The 22988-nt window shown below is 35.5% G+C and overlaps 1 protein-coding gene across 1 annotated transcript in view; it reads left to right on the plus strand.

The window, feature by feature from the left end:
• The first annotated feature begins 6935 nt into the window (after window positions 1–6935).
• The window catches only part of Atg18a (Autophagy-related 18a), a 208753-nt gene continuing 192700 nt past the window's right edge, over window positions 6936–22988 (plus strand). Inside the window, exons 1-2 of the mRNA XM_090415570.1 lie at window positions 6936–7125; window positions 17934–18016. Of these exons, the coding sequence (XP_090271696.1) occupies window positions 7055–7125; window positions 17934–18016 (154 nt within the window). The 5' untranslated portion in view covers window positions 6936–7054. The remainder of the gene's footprint in view (window positions 7126–17933; window positions 18017–22988) is intronic.

A 22988-nucleotide genomic window follows, 5' to 3' on the forward strand; every position in this document is an offset into this window, starting at 1 on the left:
GAATAAAAAGTTCAAAAAATTGTATATTGCCGCCTCTTTGATCAGCCAGCTGTTTACAATTTTGCAGCAAGAGCAGGCTAAATGCTTGCCTGCAGAATGTTGTGTCTACTGCAGTCTATCTGAAGTGAAACGGTGAACGGTTTTTATGCGCAGAAACGAATTTTCGTACAAAACATTTGTTGCTAGTTAACCAGTCATATGGTATGCACCTCATTAGGCTACTGACAGCAGCGCAGTGCAGACTATTATTTCGTCTCTGTGAAGTGTTGTGTGATAATTTCTTGTGGGTATAAAATAGAAATGGAATCAAAAATTAAAAAAAAAGTTATCCGGTGCACAAAATCGTAAGCGTCATGCTGCGAAAGAAGCAGATATTAAGAAACAAATTGGGGTTCTTAATACATTTGTTAAAATATTAAAATATTCTAATGCAGATTGTAGTCAACTCGATATATCAGAAATCACAGTTGAAGAACCGTGCACATCATCCAGTTTCCATGAAAGTACTATTGCAACTATTGAACAAGATAACAAGATGCATGATTTAAATGAAAAACAGTTAGGAGAAGATTTTGTTGTAGTTGACCACAAAACTAACACATTGTTAGTCTCTGTAAATTTAGAAGATCCAGGTGAATGGAGAATTATTGATGAAAAATTCTGAGTTGTTTTAATTGAAATGGGGCCTGTTCAAAAGAAAAATATAATATATTTCAGAAATACATATGGTCGTAAATTTGGCGACACGTATTATAATAGAAAAATGGAAAATTGTGAGCTCGTGCCAAGAACATGGCTCATTTATTCCAAAACTTTAAATTCTCTTTTTTTGCTTTTGTTGCAAACTTTTCGCACCTACTGAATCAAATGGTCTTGTAGAAGGTTATAACGATTGGAGAAATGTATGTACAACTTTGCATAGACATGAGACTAGTTTATCTCACATAAAAAATTTCTTAAAATGGAAGGAACTTGATAAAAATTTAAAAAGCAAAACTACTATTGATTGCCAGACTCACAGCATGTATGAAATGGAAAAGAAACATTGGACGAGTGTTTTAGAACGCTTGATTGAAATTATAATATTCCATGGTAGCCAAAATTTAGCTTTTCGCGGATTATCTCACAATTATATGAAAGGAATGACGGCATTTTTTTAAAATTAGTCGAACTATTTGCGAAGTTTGATCCCGTTATGGAAAATCATGTTAAAAGGACCCTACAACGAAACAATAGAGTACAATATTTGAGTAAAGACTCAAAATGAAATATTGGAAACTTTCAGTAATGCAATCGGGAATACAATTTTATTATCAATTTGAAAATCTAAATATTATTCCATAATTTTAGACTGCACACCTGATGCAAGTAAAACAGAACAAATGACCATTATTATTCGCATTGTTTTCTGTGACAATAGAATTGTCAAGATCAGGGAAAACGTTTTAGCTTTTGCAGATATATCAGATTCCATAGCACGTGATTTATATGCAACAATAATGGAACACCTGAAAAAGGGAATATTCCCATTGAAGACATTCGAGGTCAAGGGTATGATAATGGGACAAATACGAAAGGAAAAAAATATGGGCTCCAAATTGCTTTTGAACAAAATCCTCGAGCTTTTTACGTGCATGTGCTTCTCATACTCTAAATTTAATCATTAACGATGCAGCCAAAGTGAATGCAGATACAATTAGTTTCTTTGCAATTATTCAAGAAATATACTATTTCTTTTCATTCTCTTACAAAAGTTGGGCAATCCTTTTAAAGATGGTAAAAAATTTAACATTAAAACAGCCATCAGTATGTAATCCGCCCTCTACGATATCAGTTACGAGAAATTTACGATGCACTTTTTGGAATTTTAAATAATGAAAATTTTTATAAAGAAACTCTGCATGAAGCACAAACATTATGTGCTAAAATAAAGAATTACAAATTTATTTGCTCTCTTATAACTTGGCATGATTTACTTAACAGAATAAACCCTGTGAGTAAAATGCTTCAAGACAAAAATATGAACATTACACTTGCTTTAGAATCTATCGAAAACTTAAAAATATTCTTACAAGAGATCAGATACAAATTTTAAAGAAGTTGTAAAAACGGCAAAAGAACTGAGTGAAGAGGTGGATGGAGAACAAGAATTTAAAACTGGTACGGAAGTTAGACGACGAAAGAAGATACGACAATTTGACTACGAGCGTCATGACGAAACGCCACAATCGCCAGAAGATAAATGTAGAGTGAATGTGTTTTATACAGTCTAGTCGTTGCAATGTGTTCGTTAATAGAACGTTTTGAGCAACTATAAACATATTATGATAATTTCAATTTCTTGTATAGATTACTTCAAATTAATAATGAAGATTTACGAAAAAATTGTGACGATTTAGAGATTCTCTTGAAGGACGGCGACAATAAAGACGTGAATGAATAGAACTATATGAGGAGTTATGTGCTTTCCGGGATATTTTTCGGAAGGATAATTTAAATTTTCAAAATCCTTTCGATATTCTTAATTTTATGTATCCAATAATTTATCTTTCCCTAACTTTTCAATTGCTTTAAGAATACTATTAACCTTACCTGTTAGTGTAGCGAGAGGTGAACGTTCGTTTTCCAAGTTGAAATTGATTAAAACTTACTTAGTTTTAATCAATTTAAAATAGGCTTGTTAGTTTAGCGTTAATAGCTATTGAAAATGATATATGTGCGGAATTAAACGTTAAGACCATTATTTCTAATTTTGTGAATTTGAAATCAAAAACCCTAAAATTTTAATTAAAAAAATTTCAAGTATATTTATCTAATTTAATTTATTTTCTATTATTCTGTAAAGATGTTATTTTTTGAATACTTATATTAAATGTTCTAATTATTTCTGAATTCTTTCCTTATTTTCTCATCTATCTTGAGTTTCTTTTATTTTCCTAAAAGAATAGTTCCACTTACAAAAATTATTAAAAGCTTTTTACAAGTTACTAATAATTTAGTAACTTGTAAAATGCAAGAATTTTTTAAACTTTAGTTCAAATAAATTTTAACTTTAATTAAAATTCATTTTAATTTTGTTGGCGATTCGGGTCGGTGAGAAGGTTATAATCCCTGTATCATTACATTCAACGATTAAAGTAAAGTGGCTTTATCGAAATTTGCTTTAACTTTTGAGAATTTTTTGAATATTCAGGTTTTTAACGATTATCCTGCCTAGTCAACACCCCCAGTTCGTTACATTTAGCGAACCAACGTGTGGCTGTTCTGTAGAAATTTATTTAAGAAATTTCAAATAATTATTAAAATTTTTATTATCGTAAAAGATAATAAAAACCACAGACGCCCGGATCGTTACAGGGGAGCGCTTAGATAGAAATTGCATGTGGGCGGCAATGACCCTAGCACCGGTTCTGGTATTTAGTCTGATATAACTTAGATTCCGGTTACCGAGCAAACGGCAAACATCTGCGTTTCTTGCTGTACGCAACTGAACATAGTTACTACATACGCCAAGTAATCTAGTTAAGTGTTCTTTTCAGAGTGAAGGGTTCTTGTCCCTTCTAATGGACATGACTGTCAATCTACACTTCTTATCCATGTTCTTTCAGCAGGTGGACAGAATATTATCCAGGTTTGCTGGATGTGTATATACGTCCAGCAAAGAAATGGCATGCTTACGTACATGAATTTTATGGAATACAGGAGTTCCTGTTAGTTTTATATAGCTTTATATGTTGCAAAATCTGGTGCCCCGAAGTCTTGGCACCCATAGGCGATTGTCTGAGTTTACCTAATGGTAAAACCGGCCCTGGATGTGAAGAGCTTGTAGGACGATTTAAATACACTGTCAGTATGAGTAAAAGTTAATCAGTGTCAGTTTAATGTCGAGAAATGTAAAGTTATGCATTGTTGTAAAAATATAATGCAAGCCATGTATCACATTGATGGTACTGTACTCTGGGAAATAGATGAAGCTAGAGATTTATTGGTGGTGGTGGTGGCAGACAAAGAGGTAAAGTTTAGAGGATTGCAAAGGTAGCCCATGAGATTACTTGGCTATTGAAGAACACATTAACAAGTAGAGATAAGGAAGTTGTCATTCCTCTTTATAAGGACTTAATACACGCACATCTGGATTACTTTGCTCAAGTATGGTTTCTTGGGAATGAGGAATCGGTGGAGAGGATTCAGAGGCGAGTGACGAAGATGGTGAGTGGTCTGTGGAATGTTCCCTATGAGGATAGATTGAAGATGTGTGGATTGCAGAAGATATACTTGATAGGAGAAAAAGAAGGGATATGATAGAAACATTTAAGTTGCTTAAAGAGTTTTATAGGATAGATGTAGGGGAAATGTTGAATAAAGGTATGGTCAGTAGGGTGGGAAGACTTGATTTTTTACTTGGAGCGTTGGGAATGAGTGGAATGGGTTGCGATAGTCAGCAGTGAGTACCTCGTCTGTCAATGGGTTTTCAAGGAATAGTATGATGGTTTTGGTCTTCCGCGGTGAGTCTTTGGATTCCATGAAGATGTCTGTGTAATAATAATAAAAAAAATAATAATAATTTTTTGTTTTGCGATTTTCAGTATGAACTGAACTATTAAGTGAAGTTTAAATCACATATTAAAAGTTATCTTTATAAAGATAAGAAGAGAGCAGATCTCATTTCGAAACTACTCACTGTTTAGCGGAACTTATTAATCCTTTCTTTGACCGCTTACGTTCTCTCTCTCTCTCTCTCTCTCTCTCTCTCTCTCTCTCTCTCTCTCTCTGTCCTCTCTTTCTCTCTAGCAAGTTTGTTTTCTCCTAAAAACTCGGGTTTTCTGTCCCAGAAACTCAAGAAAATCGACCATCGAACCCTCACTATTTCAGACAAATCATGTAAGAGAACGAGAGAGAGAGAGAACAATTGTCTCCTTCTCTTTGCAGAATGCTGTCTGTAAATAGTAATAATCTTGAGCCAGCCATCTTTGATTGGTTACCAGTGAAGTATTAACTGCCCACTCAGTCTCCAAAAGTTAGATACTGATATTAATTGTCTTCTTTACTTTCTAGAAGAGTATAAAAGTCGTTAGGTTATCCACAAGAAGAATATTATGGAGTAGAAGTATGTTGAGAATAAGAGTGAGAGGATTTGTTACATATATGAAGTGCAGGCCAGAAAATTAATGAGTATTGTGTCGAAAACTGAATAAAAATAAATCTGTCTGAAAGAATGTTATCATAATTCCACAGGTAAGGAAGAATGTTGAAGAATAGCTTTTTAGAAATAGATGGTAATCTTCAGATTGTTCAATTAATGAGTGTTCACTTTGCTAAGATATCTCAAAGAAATGCATATAAAATGTTATACAGCGCTACTACTACATTGGAAGAAGAGATAGAGGTGCATGAGAATGAAGTTGAAGAGCTGTTGCATAATCTGGATAATAATTCGGCAATGGGGACAGATGAAATATCATGTATTTTAAGGCATGTTTAGCCGAAATGGCTGGGCCTTTGACATGTTTGTATAGCTTGAATCAGCTCAGGAAAGATACCTCAGGAATAGGAAGCATGTATGATAGTTTCCTTGTACAAAGTTGATTGCAAAATCCCATGAGCGTAACTACCAAGTTATTACTGTCCTTTCTCGAGTAGTGTGAAGATTTTAGAAAAGCTGTTGAGAATTCGTATAGAAAAATGGGTAGACAGATAAAGTATTCTCTGCAAGGAACGGCACTAGTTTACTAAATGGAGGTCAAGTTTTACCAGTTTGCAAATATTTTATACAATGTTAGAGCTGAGTTGAATAAAGAAGGATACACTATGATACTTTTGGATTTTGCCAAGGCTTTGATAGGATACCGCATGAAAGGTTGTTGCACAAACTTGAGAATATGTGTGTGTGGAATATAAACCCATAAGTTTTGGGTTCACAGACAGGTTTCAAAAGAGTTATACGTTGGATGATAATGTTACAGCGTTAAAGTGACCAATGTAGTTCTGTAGTGATCCATCCTTGAACTGTTGTTTTGTAATCTATGCATTATATGTATTACGCAGGATCGTATACGAGATGATCAGTAGTTTTCTGATAATGCAAATATATCCAGCACTTAAGAACGATTTGAATAAGAGGAAGATTTTTGGCAAACGATCAGTGTAATGTTACTAAACAGCATATTATCTTAGCTGGTTTATGCTGCAAGAAACTGATTAGCCTAGGGATCTTGGTGTTATGGTGGTTAAAAATTTGAATTTCAAAGGAAACATAGCAAAAATGCGCAAATACAACTCACTAAATAATTGTGATGTTGAAACTAATCTTGACATGTAAGACCAAGGAAGTCATTATGCCTCTTTTGCCTTGATAAGACTGAACATGAACTACTATGGGTAGATTCGGGATTCGGGAATAATATATCGGGATTATGGAATGTAGATTACAAGGAAATATTGAGAGTATGTGAACTACATTCCTTCAATACTCTCTGGTTAACAGGAGAAAGAGTGGTGATGTTCTAGAGGTCTATGAAGTTCTGAATGGGTGTTATCGGATACTGTCTGATGAAAATTTTAGTTATATTAAAGGGAGTGAATTCGAGAGGAATACATAGAAGTTAAGGTTTTACGTCGTTCAGAAATGCCATTTTCTTAGAGCTAGATTTTTCTCGCACTGTGCAGTGGGTCTGCGAGTAGAATAATTTGGCTGTTGGAGTGGTGAAAATGAGTTTGTGAGAAGGTATGACAGTTGGTTTAGATGAGGTATAACCTCCTTCTGTAAGTCATTAACTCCCTGGAGGTCTGAGGTAATGGTAGTAATAATAATGATAATAATAATGCAACTGGATGTTTGTGATTAGTTTATTACTATTTTTTTTATATGTTTCACTTTTGACACTAGGAGTCGCATTATGTTTTCTGTGTGTTTATTTTATATAAACGGTCTGGACTTCAGATGAGTGGTAAACAATAATCGTATCTTTAACATGTTATGGGTGCTCAAATATAGGCAGTTAGCAATAATTTATTTCACCAAAGGGGTGAGTGACAGATATATACAGCAAAAATAATGAACCTAGCAAGCGAAGGAGGAGATCCTTCTAGTGGAGTGTTTTTCGTTAATTTTAACCAGGATTGCACGTATGTTATTTATAGTTTCTTGTCTTGTTAATTTTTGTCTTATTTTATCGGGTATGCTTCATTGCTATTGTTTTCTGACTGAATGGCTAGTTAATAAACAAATGCATCGAAAAAAATCATAGGAGTTAGAATTTGAATTTGCCCTAATTGCATCAGCTTTTGTGAAAAGTTTGCACATTTAACAAGAAGGCTCCTTTTTCTTCTAATTGTCAGATTGTAGCTTTATTCCTTTGTTATATTTTTTTATTATTTTACTGTGCTTGTAATAAACATTCATACCACTATTCATGCTATTAATGGGCATGTACAGTAATTATCATTTTATTATAATGAGGGAGATGAGGAGACGTGTAGTTGTTGGATTAAGTGGTGGAAACGGATGTTATAGAGTAGAGTGCTCTCCCTCGATTACTCCTTGGAGGTGTCATGTAACAATAACGCAAAAGGCTGTTATAATGTCTTAGAAAAAATGGACCAAACAGAAATTGTTTAGGTTGTTCCCTTTCCCAAGGGCTCAATACTTTTGTTCATGCATGATCTCTCTCTCTCTCTGTTCATAAATGACAGTATTTTAAATCCTATATATTGTTTTGCTTATGATAATAATCTCCCATCTTTTTTATTTCACAGACACTGTAGTGCTTGTATATCCTAAGCTCAGAGATCTTTTATAAACATATCAACAGGATCCGTCTTTCTGCTTGCTCAGTTTGTTCACAGAAATTTTGCTATCGCGCCTGCGTGCGTGTGTGTGCGCGCGCGCGATATATATATAAAAAAAAATAAAAATGTATTTTTATTTCAGTCTTAATGTTCAATCAATGTTTCTCCAATTTGCCAAACCACATCAACTCTTCATAGCATACCTTCAGTTATCACCTTCTGACCACTATTGATCTTTATGTGAATGGTTTAGCATGGAATTAATAAGAATGGAAATCTTTCTAGAGAGCAGCATTGTTTGTTAATAGGAGGCCATGCCTTAGTAACTTTTACATTTATTAGGATAGCTAGTGTATTAGATGAGGACATGTTTATACAGTGATTTATTTTGATTCCACATAATAAATTATTTCTAAAATTGAGCAGGACAGGGATGGTAGTCATTTGGTAATTTGGTTAAAGAGATGGTTGACTGATAGGAGCCAGCGAGTGGTGTATGGAGGTACAGTGTCCTGAAAAATTAAGGTGATGTGTGGAATACCACAGGCTTCTGGGACCACTGTTGCATAACTTGCATATCACAATTTAAAAGGAGCTATCCAGTTGTTTGCTAATGATGGTAAATTAGGATGAGCAATGTCCAAAAGTTGTGATCTGTTACAAGAGGATTGAATGGGTTGGTGCTTTGGGCTTGAACAATGGGGGGGGGATGTCATTTCAATATTGCCAAGTGTAAAGTTATGCACTTTGGCCACAGAAGATGGAATGAGGTTTACCATATTGGATGGACTTTGCTTCAGAAAGAGGCAAGGGATCTGGGGATCTTGGTGGATAGTAAAAGGAAGTTCAGGGGATGCACTGAGAAAGTTGTCACAGTAATCCAGAAAACTATGCTAATGCAAAGAGCTGCTGACACATGCAGATAAGGAGGTGATGGTTCCACAAATCCAGAACTATCCCCTTTTTAACAAACATGGAATCTTCTTTTTTTATGATTTGCTGTCTGAGAAGATTGATCATTTGCAGGACCAGATTTGTAGAGTGAAGTTGTCTTTCATGGGAAAAAGGTGCTAATTACGTCTCACTTGGTTTTCTTTTCACAGATTTGGTCACCTGGCTATATTGGTGATAAGGAAACATCGGAGAGAGAGAGCGAGAGAGAGAGAGGGGGTGTGTGTGTGCAGAGGCAAATAACTGAGAATGTTCCAGGACTCTGGATTATTGAGTATGACAACAGATTGCAGGAATGTGGTTTTTAGAGCTTCGTGAATACAGGAGGAGGAGTGATATAATTGAGACATATCAGCTGGTGAGAGGAGCTTGTTAAATAGATGCAGGGGAATTATTGCATAGGATAATGGGTGTTGTGAGAATGAGAGGTCATCCCTGGAAACTATACAAAGATCATGTCAGTAAAGAAGTGAAAAAGAGATTTTTTTGCTTAGCCGGTTGTGAACAAGTGAAATGCATTGCCGGAATGGGTGGTGATTTCTCCAACACTTTGAATGTATTCAAGGCAAGGTATTGATAGTTATTGTGGTCTTTGAGCATTCCTGCAGCGAGTCTTTAGATTCCATTGAGGCTTGGAAGTAATCCTAATACTAACTAGCAGTCCCAAACTACTACCCATCTCGACATTTCTAATTACACTTTGCATGATTCCTTCTGTCATGAGTGTGGAATTTATGCATTTTTAGAGTGACATCCCATATCAGAGGATAACCCTGCTTTCCCCTTTTTTGATTTGCTGTAGCCCAAAATTTTCTTTCCCATTCATTCCAAAGTTACCACTATCATGCTAAAAAGCTTGGACATCTGCAGGTCCAGATACCCAGAATGAGGTTGTTACCCAGATACTCAGAATAAGGACCTTCAATGTTCACAACTCAGAATAGCTTTCCTTCATTGCCATTATTCAAGATTACAGAGATGCTGAGATGTTTGCTGTCGGCAACAGTTTTTCATAAATTGTCCACTTGCCCCACTAGAATACCTGATAAGTTTTTCCAACACTCTTGATTACTTCTCCTGATAAATACATTGTAGATCAGTTTTCCTCTTGGACATAACTTTATCCAAGTCTTTTTTCTTGTAGAACTCCCACTCTCAGCCACATATCATTTGTCACTTTAATAATACAAAAGTGGAATGATTTATATGATTATTCTCCTCCTTTCCTTGAGCTGACTACTATTTTTGTTTGGATCTAATTACCTGCTCCAACCAGATGACTTAAGTAATCCTTGTTGAAAGGAAGGCCTTATTTCTCTTCCACTGAAAAGGTTCAGACCATTATCCAGATCTCAGTGTACCAACAAGTATGTCAAGGCAGTTCAAGAAAAGAGTTCAGCATATTGCAAGTGGCTTCAGACCAAGAACATCACCCATTCCTTGACCCAAGCACTATTTGTAAATGAGTCATAAATGACTTATTTATGAATAGAGCTTTCCTGTTCATAAATAACCTATCCTTGATCTCATATTGTATCTATAATTCTATAGGACAGTATGTTTCATTTGTCTTTTTCCTTTAACAAATCTTGCAGTTCCCATATATCCCAATCTAAAAGGTCTTTCATAATCAGTATGTTAAACACTGATTTCCTTGTTATATTTCAGTGGGGCGAGGACAACCTTGTGAACATCAATGCCACTAAAACACAGTCTTTCTTTATGTCATATAAGAAAGACTACATTTCACTCTCGCCACCTTTTGATGATAAAGCTTCCCATGCAAGATTGGGTATTTTTTTTTGACTTACTGACACCTCTAGCCTCTCATGGTGTAAGCTTATCACATCCTTAGTCCCCTGTGGATCCTAAAAGCTAGATGCACTTTTTTTTTTTTCCTCAAGACATTATTTCTCATATATTCATAGCTACCAGTGTGCCTAATTGCCTTCTTCTGGAGAGCATTGATCATAGAGTTAAGTAAATTGGTGATCCTTTTATTGCAGACTCACTCCAGTTGCTATCTCATAATATTTCATCCTTTGCATCTTCTGCAAGTATTTTCTTGAATGCTGTTCCACTGAACTGGCTGTCACCATTCCTCCACTTTCTCTCAAATGCACAAATATATAAGCAGCTGCTGGTCAGCAGCCATTCAGTGTGCAGTTCTAAGTATAGTGAACCAATTTCTTGTTCTCCTCTTTCCCCCCACAGTCTTAAATAGAGATTGAAACCACCAATTATCCAAAAAACACAAGTTCTTGCTTCTTGATCATTGGCCCACACATGGCACTGATGTGCTATAGGTGTCACAATTTCTGGGATTGATATATATAAATCAAATTTCTTGAAATTCCAAACCAAAGAGATATTACTGAACTAGGTATGTCATATTGCTAATCTCTGTTAATGTGATATTTTTTAATTCTGAAAATAGTCACTTGACTATTAAATTATTTAAGGAATTTGGAATGTATACTGGAATATTAATTAAAAGAAACTTTAATAAATACTTCCTATATTTCGGCAATGTCACATTGTCATCTTCATGGGAATACAAATATGGCACGTGCACGCAGGCACTACAAAAAGCAAATGAGGGAGAAGATAAGAAACTACTGTTGTTCCTAAAGTCCTAATGGTGCCCCCCCCCCCCCCCCCCCCCCAGTGGGCCAATAATATAGCCCGCTAGGGGGCACCATTAGGACTTTTTAAATGAGAATGGTGTATCAAAAAAATTTTGATACACCATTCTCATTTTTGTTTCAATCAGGCTGAGGATCCTGAGGGATAAAATGTTAGTTGTATATTGCTATAACTCTACTCTGGCTGGCTGGAATTTAATAAACAATTGGGATATATAATGTGCACTAAGAGATGTCCATTTAATTAAATTTAGTTTTAATTGGGTCATTTAAAGGAAAAATTAGCAAAAAGATTCCAACATATTAATAATTCTGTAGTAGCTGGATGGAATTACATGAAATTTATTGTTTATGGTCTCCATTAAAATTTGTCAAGTCATTCCACTTTTGGTTTTAGTTGGACTCTGTACTGGCAAAATTTATGAAAAATTAGCCACAAGAAAGAAGTATAGAGTATAAAAGCCAAAAATGGATTGATGTATCATAAATCCAACATTATCATTGAGTAGCCATTTCATTTATTCAACTCAGTTTGTCACTTGATTATAACACATAAGCAAATTACTAGGCAAGACCTACCTGTACAAAAACATGTTACCCTTTTTAGACTATCATATTCCTCTCCACCTAGTCTTGAATTTGCCTAAATATTTCTTGCTCATCACCATCCAACATTCTACTAAATATCCTCTATCCATCTTTACCTCTATCGCCATCAATGTCCATTTCATTTTCCTTCTGATTCTATCTTGAGAGAGAGAGTGCAATTCATCTCTTACCATAAATAACATTTCACCACCCCATTCCTTCTTTGTCTTGCCAAAATATGCTATGTTCTTCAGTTTTTCCTCACAAGACCACCTCTTTTTTCTGATACCTACCAACAGTCTTTGGACACGTGTGTAGAGGCTTAAGTGCTGTGAGGACATCATGTTGGAGGCTTAATGGATTTTTTACAACACTCAAAAAGAATTAAAATAGAATTTAATACTTCCTATATTTCGTCCTAGTCACTAGGACATCTACGGGGATTACAAAAACAATTAATGTAACATATACACAAATAACAAACAATACTAAGCCCAACCACGTGGGTGACACTAAAGTCCTATCTAGGTAGAGCGCCCTCTAAGGGCAGTAGTAGGTGGCCTGGAATGTAAGGTGATGAGTGTAAGGTGATGAGAACTCTGGTGATGAGTGTTTCCCAAATCTTCGGAAGCTTAATGCAACTATATTTATTGAGATTTGGTTGGTTTTTGAGAGCTGCTGCTGCTTCTAAGAAAAGTCTCTTCTCTTTCTTGAATTTGCTGTGGTGGAGCATGGTGGTTTTCATCCATGATACCCTGTGGGTGGTGTCCAAAACATGGTCAGCCAAGCCTGAATGGCCATAGTTGTGTTTGAAGATGTAAGACCTATGTTCCTCTAGACGGATGGATGCTGATCTGCCTGTCTGTCCAAAGTACGCCAGCTTACAGGAACAGGGTACTTTGTAAACTCCAGGCAGAGAGAGAGGAGGGAGCTGATCTTTCGTAGAATGGATAAGGGTAACCAGTTTGCGGTGGGGCTTATATGCTGTGTGTAGGTTGTACTGTTTTAGTATCTTGGCTATTTTTTTGGATGTGCCACGGATGTAGGGTATGGTGATGGCATTTTTAAAATCTTGTTGACGAGAAGGACGGGGAATGGGGGAGGAGTTGATTATTTTTTTGATACTGTGATCGCTGTAGCCATTGGAGAGGAAAGTGCTGTGTATGTGGTTAAGCTCAGTAATGAGGGCAGTTCCACTGGAACAAAGATTGTGGGCTCTCTTGGTAAGAGTTTTAATAATGCCATATTGTTGAGAGGGGTGGTGGTGGGAGAGTTTGTGAATGTATCTGCCTGTGTGTGTGGGTTTTCTGTATATGGTGAAGGTAAGTGTATCATTAGGCAGGCGTGTGACTAAGGTGTCTAGGAAGGGTAAACAATTGTTCTTTTCCTTTTCCATAGTGAACTGGATTCTTGGATGTAGACTGTTGAGATGACTGAGGAAGGAGTCTAACGTGTCTGAGCCATGAGGCCAAATAGAGAACACATCATCTACATATCTTAGCCAGATAGAAGGTTTGAGTGGGGCTGAGTCTATAGCTCGTTTTTTGAAATCTTCCATATAGAAATTGGCAAGGGGGGTGAGAGGGGGAACCCATGGCAGTTCCGTCTATCTGCTTGTAGATTTTGTTGTTCCAAGAGAAATACCCAGAGTTAATGGCAAAGGAAAAGAGATCTAAGATGTCAGAGGGAAAAACGTTTTCTAAGAGAGATAAGGTGTCAATTAAGGGAATATTGGTAAACAAAGAGGAGATATCAAAGCTTACCAATATGTCTGTCTTATTCAAGGTTAAATTTTCTGTGAGGGCTTTAAAGTAGGTCGAGTTTTTTATATAGGAAGGAGACCTTCCGGTGAGGGGGATCAGAGAGTTGGCCAGCTGTTTAGATAGTCTATAGCAAGGCGCATTGGTGGCATCTACTATAGGCCTGAGTGGGGAATTGGGCACAAACTCAATTCCCCACTCACACAAAATTTAACCTTGAATAAGACAGACATATTGGTAAGCTTTGATATCTCCTCTTTGTTTACCAATATTCCCTTAATTGACACCTTATCTCTCTTAGAAAATGTTTTTCCCTCTGACATCTTAGATCTCTTTTCCTTTGCCATTAACTCTGGGTATTTCTCTTGGAACAACAAAATCTACAAGCAGATAGAGGGAACTGCCATGGGTTTCCCCCCTCTCACCCCCCCTGCCAATTTCTATATGGAAAATTTCGAAAAACGAGCCATAGACTCAGCCCCACTCAAACCTTCTATCTGGCTAAGATATGTAGATGATGTGTTCTCTATTTGGCCTCATGGCCCAGACACGTTAGACTCCTTCCCCAGTCATCTCAATAGTCTACATCCAAGAATCCAGTTCACTATGGAAAAGGAAAAGAACAATTGTTTACCCTTCCTAGACACCTTAGTCACACGCCTGCCGAATGATACACTTACCTTCACCGTATACAGAAAACCCACACACACACAGGCAGATACATTCACAAACTCTCCCACCACCACCCCTCTCAACAATATGGCATTATTAAAACTCTTACCAAGAGAGCCCACAATCTTTGTTCCAGTGGAACCGCCCTCACTACTGAGCTTAACCACATACACAGCACTTTCCTCTCCAATGGCTACAGCGATCACAGTATCAATAAAATAATCAACTCCTCCCCATTCCCCGTCCTTCTCATCAACAAGATTTTAAAAATGCCATCACCATACCCTACATCCGTGGCACATCCGAAAAAATAGCCAAGATACTAAAACAGTACAACCTACACACAGCATATAAGCCCCACCGCAAACTGGCTACCATTATCCGTTCTACGAAAGATCAGCTCCCTCCTCTCTCTCTGCCTGGAGTTTATAAAGTACCCTGTTCCTGTAAGCTGGCGTACTTTGGACAGACAGGCAGATCAGCATCCATCCGTCTAGAGGAACACAAGTCTTACATCTTCAAACACAACTATGGCCATTCAGGCTTGGCTGACCATGTTTTGGACACCACCCACGGGGTATCATGGAAGAAAACCACCATGCTCCACCACAGCAAATTCAAGAAAGAGAAGCGACTTTTCTTAGAAGCAGCAGCAGCTCTCAAAAATCAACCAAATCTCAATAAATATGGTTGCATTAAGCTTCCGAAGATTTGGGAAACACTCATCACCAGAGTTCCCATCACCTTACACTCATCACCTTACATTCCAGGCCACCTACTACTGCCCTTAGAGGGCGCTCTACCTAGATAGGACTTTAGTGTCACCCACGTGGTTGGGCTTAGTATTGTTTGTTATTTGTGTATATGTTACATTAATTGTTTTTGTAATCCCCGTAGATGTCCTAGTGACTAGGACGAAATATAGGAAGTATTAAATTCTATTTTAATTCTTTTTGAGTGTTGTAAAAAATCCATTAAGCCTCCAACATGAAGTCTTTGGACAGATTGTCAGTCAATGGCACAAACTCATTGCCTTTCTTCCTAATTCTTCTGGCATTTGTATATAGAAAAACTAGTGCACTGTTAGTATTCTGATAACTGTTATTACTCTACAGACTGTGCTTAGCTCTGTAATATAGCATACACTCATCTTCGAAGCTGCTGTACCCACATAAGGCCATCCCTGCTACCTTCCACCCTAGCTACTCTAGTTTCCCTTCCCTAATACTCTCGGCTGTCCTGAAAACAATACAGTCCACAGTGCTGTTTTCAGGACTCCTGCAGTTCTTCATTATCATATTGAGACAACTTGCTATCTTCCCTCTCACTTTTCTGCTACACAGTAGCAGAAAAGTACAAGAGAGAAGATAGCAAGTGTTACATATTGTTCTTCCTTCAGGTAACTTACTTAATCCTCTTCACTCCACCTGGGAGCATAGGTCTTCCACCACCATTTTCCACCAGACTCTTCTGTTTTTTGCTTCTGCTTTTATTTGGTTCCAGTTTTTATTAATATTTGTTATTTCTTTCAGTATTGTTCTTTTCCATGTTTCTCTTGGCCTTCTTCGTCTTCTTTTACCCTGTTGGTTTCAATCTAGACCCTGTTTTACAATTATTTTATCTTCTTTTCACAACACATGCCCCGAACCACCTCCATTTCCTTTCACGTATCTGTTGCAACATGGGACATGCAACAATCTGGTTTGTTCTCTGCCATAGTTCTTCGTTTGATATTTGTTTTGGCAATATATTTCCAGTATCATTCTTAAACACTTGTTTAGGAAGACCTGGACATTGCTAACTATCTTTTTGTTTAACATCCACATTTCTGATCCATACATTAGTATTGCCTTTACGTTTGAGTTAAATATTTTCATTAGTTTTTATAGACAAATTCTTGTTTTTTCAAATATTTCTCAGTTGGTTAAAAGTTGAATAAGCCAGCTGTTGCCTTCTATTTATATCCTCAGTAGTTCCTCCTTTTATTGATACTATTGAACCAAGGTATATAAATTGTTCTACTTCTTTAAGCGGTATTTCTTCTGTTATTTGTTTATTTTGCTTTGCATTTATTTTCATCAACGTTGTTTTATTTTTATTTATTCTGAGACCAACTTTTTTGGCTGTTTCTACAAGTGTTGTTGTTGTTGTTTTTTGTTCTATATGATGGTGCTTTTGTGAAAGTAAGCAGATATCATCTGTGAAATCTAGATTGTGGAGTAGGTTTGAAGTAAGCATTGTAATCCTGTATTTCCATGAGATACTTTTCTCATTACCCAGGTAAGGGTGATGAGAAAAGGTAAGCACTTTTCTAATGTTCTATTCTGCACACCCTTGCATCATATAATCTCCACACATTATATCCACTCAACTTTCATTTCTTTTCTCTTTTTTGTCTCTTTCTTTTCCTTTCACTCTTGTTTTCCTTGCACTAGCTAACCTCTTAAGTGTCTTATCTTTCCATTCACCCTTACTCAATTCACTCTTCTTGCCTGCCTTTCATTTCCCTTCTCTGCACCTCTTTCTCTCTCCACATATTCTGCTTTCACCAAACTCACAGTCATGTCCATCCATTAGAAATTTTCCCTCTATTACACTATCCAATCCATCAACATCATTTACTTGTCCTTCTAACATGCTAATCATATCTGTGTTGGCACTTGTCCATTTCCAGTTTGCACTCACTGCAAAAGTTATAAGAGCATGCTGAGACTCATTTTTATTCGCCTGGATATTATGGTACAGGGCAGTAATTTCATTAGAAAGCAGATCCCAGGTTTAAGATTTAATTGATTTTCTTTTCATTTATATATTTTTGTCCAAACAATTCAAAATAAGAGTAATTCCTCCTTGGCTTAATGGAATTTAATGAATTTAAGTTGGTTCATTTTAATGGTGAAAATTGGCAAAACAGAATGCTTACATTGCCTTTGCCATAAACAGCTTCTGATAATGAATGGTATTACTATAGAAAAATGATATTAGGAAAGGTTATTTTTCCTTTATATTTTCAGTTCATTTGATTTTAGGATACTACCTGCTGGTTATTATGTGTACTCATCTCATGTAACTAAATGTAAGCTGGTGACAGGGCTGTGGAATGCTCCCTATGAGGATAAGCCAGAGGTTTCTGGGTTACAAAGTTTAGTTGATATGTGGAAAAGAGGAGACATGAAAGAAACTTTTCAGATATTAAAGGGGATTTATAAAATTGATGCAAAGGAAATTTTTCAATATATGACAAATAGAGTACTAAGAGCCATCTGTGGAAGTTGTGTAAGAGTATTGTGGTTAGTGGGGTGTGCAGACCAAATTTTTTGCATGGAGAGGTGAATGAGTGGAATGGATCTAGAATTGAGTTCCCTGACAGTGAATGAGTTTAAGAACAAGTTTCTGGACTCCTTGGAGATACTATATGATAATAGTAATAATGATTAAGATTCTGAATGAATTGAGTTTAAACTACTTTTGTTCTGATCATTGTCAGTTTTTGTTACTGTTGAGTCATATATAAAATTTTCTTTTTTAGGTCTCTTGCTGTTGGAACTAGAACAGGATTCAAATTATTTTCCCTTGCTAGTGTTGATAAGCTGGAACAGATATACGAAAATGGTGATTTTTAATTTTTATATTTATTTTTTATATTTTTATATGGATGATTTTATTATTATATGACATTGTTATTTTTTATATATATATTTTATATTCCCTCCTTTTTTTATATATATATTATATTAACTATTTTGTCTACCGGCTGTGCCTTTGTTAATAATTATACTATATACTTATGAGGTGATTTATTATATAAAATTCTTTTACTAACAATTATTTTTATTTTTGACTCCGAGTGTCCCTATATGTTATTGTATTGCACAAAAGTTCACTCCAATTGGTGCAATGACTATAACTATCTCTTTCAGAATCCAACTAATCATTGACTCAATACCAAGTACAAAATAAACACATTTAATAAAACTAAAACAATATATATACACTTCTAGCAATAATACATAACTATAACTACAGATTATATGGATCCAAGGCCTTATTAAAAAATATAAACTTACTCTTAAGACTAAACACTTTTTCCTTCACAATCACAAAAAAATGTTCATAGTCTTTTTCTCTTTCTGTTAAGGCTCTTTTCCAGAAGTTATACAGCTCTGTACTTCATTTTCAGGATCCTTTTCATCAATCAATGTAACACACATAAAAGTCTTCTTGACTAAATCTTGTTCCTTTTAGTAGCAATACTCATCAGATCAGGCATCCTTAATACCTAAAAATCTTCTTAATCAATATATTTTCTAAACATTCACTTTCAGGCATCCTTAATACTTATAGAACTTCCTTATCAATATTTTCTCTAAGAAAAACATTCACTTTAGAATGCAAGCTACAAGTTCTCCTTTCATTCACAATATTAAATGACAGTCTTAACTTTTTCCACTTTAAAAACTTAGTTTCAAGATTTCCTTTTATTCATTACTTATTCCTCCTTGAAACCTATTATTTCCACTATTCCTTTTTCGGAATACACTATAAAATTTCTTCCGACTGCCACACACAAAAAAATCAAGTTCCTTCCAACTTGAATATTTACTGGCCAGTGTTCTAAAAAAACTTCCGAACGCTCTCTTGTTTACAACTGTTACTTGGATACCCAACGCTTTCCTTGTCAGCTGTCAATCACACATCAAATCCTCTCCGGGAGCATGCGCACTCCACAAAAGTCAGAAACTACGTACTGCAATAAAATGGCTGACTCGCTGTATCCATTAGCGCTAAGAGAAAGTCTTTCACAAAACACAAAATTCAACATTTTTAAACCACAACAAACTTTCTTATAAGTAACACAAATATTCAGTTTAGTAAGTATATCAATTTTTTTTTACTTCTTTACATGTTACTTCTAATATAACAATTTCATAATGAGCACATCACAAGTGCAGACACTGCGTGTATGAAAACAAAATTAACAAGCATAATTAATACGTAAAAATATTCAGAATTTTTAATATGATTATTTTTACAACATCTCCATGGAGTCCCAGAATTCATCATGGGAGATCCCTTTATTTAAAAAAAAAAAAAAATGCAGGAAGGCGTGTACATTACACACATGACTCTGGTCAGTTTACCAGAGAATAAATGCAGTTAAGCAACAAAATTGTATGAGATTAATTTTCAATTTAAAAAAAAAAACAAAAACAGATTCAGTTATCTTGTGTCAGAATTGAACCAAAGTCTTTTTTTCACTTGAACAGTACATGTCCCATTGTTCTGCTTCTTATGGGAATTTCATCTTTAGATAAATCTTTTCATGAAATTTTATAAGTATCTGTGAAACAAATTGTTGGTAGATTGGATAGCATGTCTGTTTTCCTGCCAACAGTTTTTGAATTCCTATTTTATTGCCTGATATTCAAGCCTTCTTACTGGAGGTTTGAAATTCTGTATTTGACCTCTAGAGCAGCGCTTCCGAAACTGTGGGCCACAGCCCCCTTGGGGGCCATAAGTTTTATTGAGGGGGGGGGGAGCCATGAAATAATGAAAACAAATTTAAGATGTTTTAAGATTAAATAATTTTTTTTTTTTAATCTTAAAAGAAACTTATTTAATTTTTATTATTTATTATTTCTTTTTTGTTCTTTTTTATATTTTTATGGAAAAAATCACACATTGGTGTTGGTTTACAAATTTTGCTTCTTGCGTATTTTGGCGATTAATGAATATATGCTTATTCATATAAGTTTCGTTTCAAAGGTATTGATAAGAAGCACAAAAAAGATTTATACAAACGCAAAATCTTGAATATAAATTGTTTTGAATATAAATACAATAAATATTATATGTCTATATTAAGATTTTTTTTCGATGGAGAGCTTTGAAATATTTTAATTTTTCCAAAGGGGGCCTTGGCATCCATAAGTTTGGGAAGTACTGCTCTAGAGCATGTTTTTCAGATCTAATCCTCACCACTTACTGTACTAAAGTACTTCAAGAGCGGGAGAGGTTATATTTTATATATCATTAAGTCAAGGACTTCATAATATTCTGCAATTATGCAGCCTTAGAACCCAAATGCTCTCTCTTTGGAGAGTTCTAAAGGACATCACAAAAGTGAAGCCTGGTTGGTCGAGTGGTTAGCGTATCCGCTCTCCAGCCAAAGGCTGCAGGTTCGAATCCTACCATATGCATGGGTGTTTGTGATTTTCTGTGGAAATAGTAATGTTGGTGGTCGGTGATAGATGCCGTTGGTGTAGTTGCGGTCAGTTAGTGGATTGAGTGATGGAGACAGAGTTGTAGAGCAGGTGCCCTCCCTCGATGAGTCTTTGGACTCCCTGGAGATGTCAAATAATAATAATAACAATATGGATTTACATAAAATATTAATAAAATCAGTAGGTCATTCCTGACTCTATTCACACTATTAACAGTTTTGGTGTTAACTAGTAAAAAAGTGCTGCATGTTTTCAAAAATACAGGCAAGTATTTTACCATTAAAACTTGTTAAAAATTGGTTATCAATGTATAGTAAATAAGGGCACAAATTAAATATGAAAGTTAAATTTTCATAACTCTAAAATGAAAGTTGAATTTTCATGCAAGTATGAAAGTGTTCTCAGGAAATCATAAAGTTTTTTTTGTGCATGTGTGTGATTGATCTTACGAGATGGGATTAAAAAAACTAAACTAACTTCTCTATTATTATTATTATTTTATTATTCAAATATGAAAAATAAAAGCCTTGGTCTTAGAGGAGAAGAGCCAGTAACATTTCCTTCACAAGCTTGCTATCAATATGGAATGCATCATTTGTAAAATAAAATAAATTCAGTATGTAAAGTGAAGTAATACTCTTTAAAAAAAAGTTCTGTATAATTTACCATTTTGAAAGAGAAGGAATGATGATGATGTGATCAAGACAACTTATTGAGAAGAGTTTACCAGTTGTTGAGGGTTTTTTCAAAGGATGCAAATCAAGAAGCTGTCCCTGGACATTGCATAAAGGAGTGAGAAGTATGATTTTTTAATGCAGAGCAATAATAAGCATGGGAATGTCATTGCATGGTGAGTGTTTGGAATGTGTCCTTGTTCACGAGTGTTGAGTGCAAGGACTATGAATTTAAGATGTGGTATAATGGTATGGAATTTTGGGTGAATCTCCTACAATGAGTCTTTGACCTCCACAGAGATAATTTTTATTCAGTTGCCTTCTTAAATAAAAATCTATTGTTTCTGTGACACTATATTTGACGTTTATTGTGTTACGTTGTTGTTGTTTCTCTCTAATTTCTTATTTTATATGCTTCTTTAACCTCTATTATCTTTTCTTGTGTGTAGCCTAACTAGATTCCACCTAGGGATATTTCCTTTTCAAATACTGGCAAATTTGTATTTATACTGCACCAGCCAGTATCTTATAGCAGGAATTTATTCAAGTTCAGGGAAATATTCCTAGACACTCTAACACACACTTAAATAGATATCGGTACTTTGCAGTCGTGACCAATGATCTATTACTTATATATCTAAAATTTTTCCCACTATGGTTCTAATTTTATAAGTGGTAATTTGATATCTCTAATTCAGGCATGACTCAGGCATATGCAATAAAACATGTTTATTGGAACTAAATGACAATTATAACTAAATTGAATCAAATTACTAAAACTTCTAAATCTCTTGCTAAGTTAAATCTCATGCTAAGATAATTAAACAATTCTAAATTAATCAAGTTCACCTAGACAGATCAAATTGTTAATCACACAGAACAATAGAAAGAAATGACAATATTACACTAAATTAAGATTCTCTCATGAATGCTATTCATAGAGTGCATACTATACAACTTGTTGCTTTCTCAGTTAAGGTTATCTACTAAACAAAATACACATATTACTTCAGTCACATACAATTAGATTCATTCCTGACAATTCCTTGTCCAACAGAATTTGCTGTCTCAAATACGAAATCTTATCAAAGTTCTCTAAAGGATTGTCCACATTACTTAATCAAACACAAATTTCAATCTTCTATCACTTCCGTAACATATAACAAAGATCTCTACATTACCCAGTTCTTTCTGAAGGTCTATTAACTACCAAGTGTTGTTCTGGTCATCCTTTGATCAGCTATCTCAGCGCCTGGCTTTTGGCTACGTTGTCCTTTCTACTGCTGCCAGACTCGAACTAGTTTCTGCCGCGACTGAGGGCTACCTCCGCTCCTTTCCGATGGGACATCCAGCGACTGGCACGATTCTTCATAGGCTGATGATTCACGTACGGCTCTGCGTGGAATCTTGTTCAGCATAATCAGGAAAACAGCCTGCTGTCCGATATCATAGAACCCTGGCTTGTCCTTTCTCTGACCACCGGTCAAGAATCCTCGAGATGAAATCCGGAACAAAAAGCCTTGCAATATGGCATGCATTGCCTTATATTCTGTGTTCTAGCGCCCTCTTTTTGCTGTATCCTTTTTTTTCGCACGATCCTTAGTTTTAATGCCCTTAAGATGATCCTTAATCTCCCTATTGCTGTTAGGTGCTGTCTTCGAGGAAAGCGCGCTTATGTTATTTTCC

The sequence above is a fragment of the Typopeltis vanoorti genome, chromosome 3 (assembly GCF_054136105.1).
Source record: "Typopeltis vanoorti isolate ZY-2024b chromosome 3, IOZ_Tvanoo_1.0, whole genome shotgun sequence".
NCBI classification, from domain to species: Eukaryota; Metazoa; Arthropoda; class Arachnida; order Uropygi; family Thelyphonidae; genus Typopeltis; species Typopeltis vanoorti.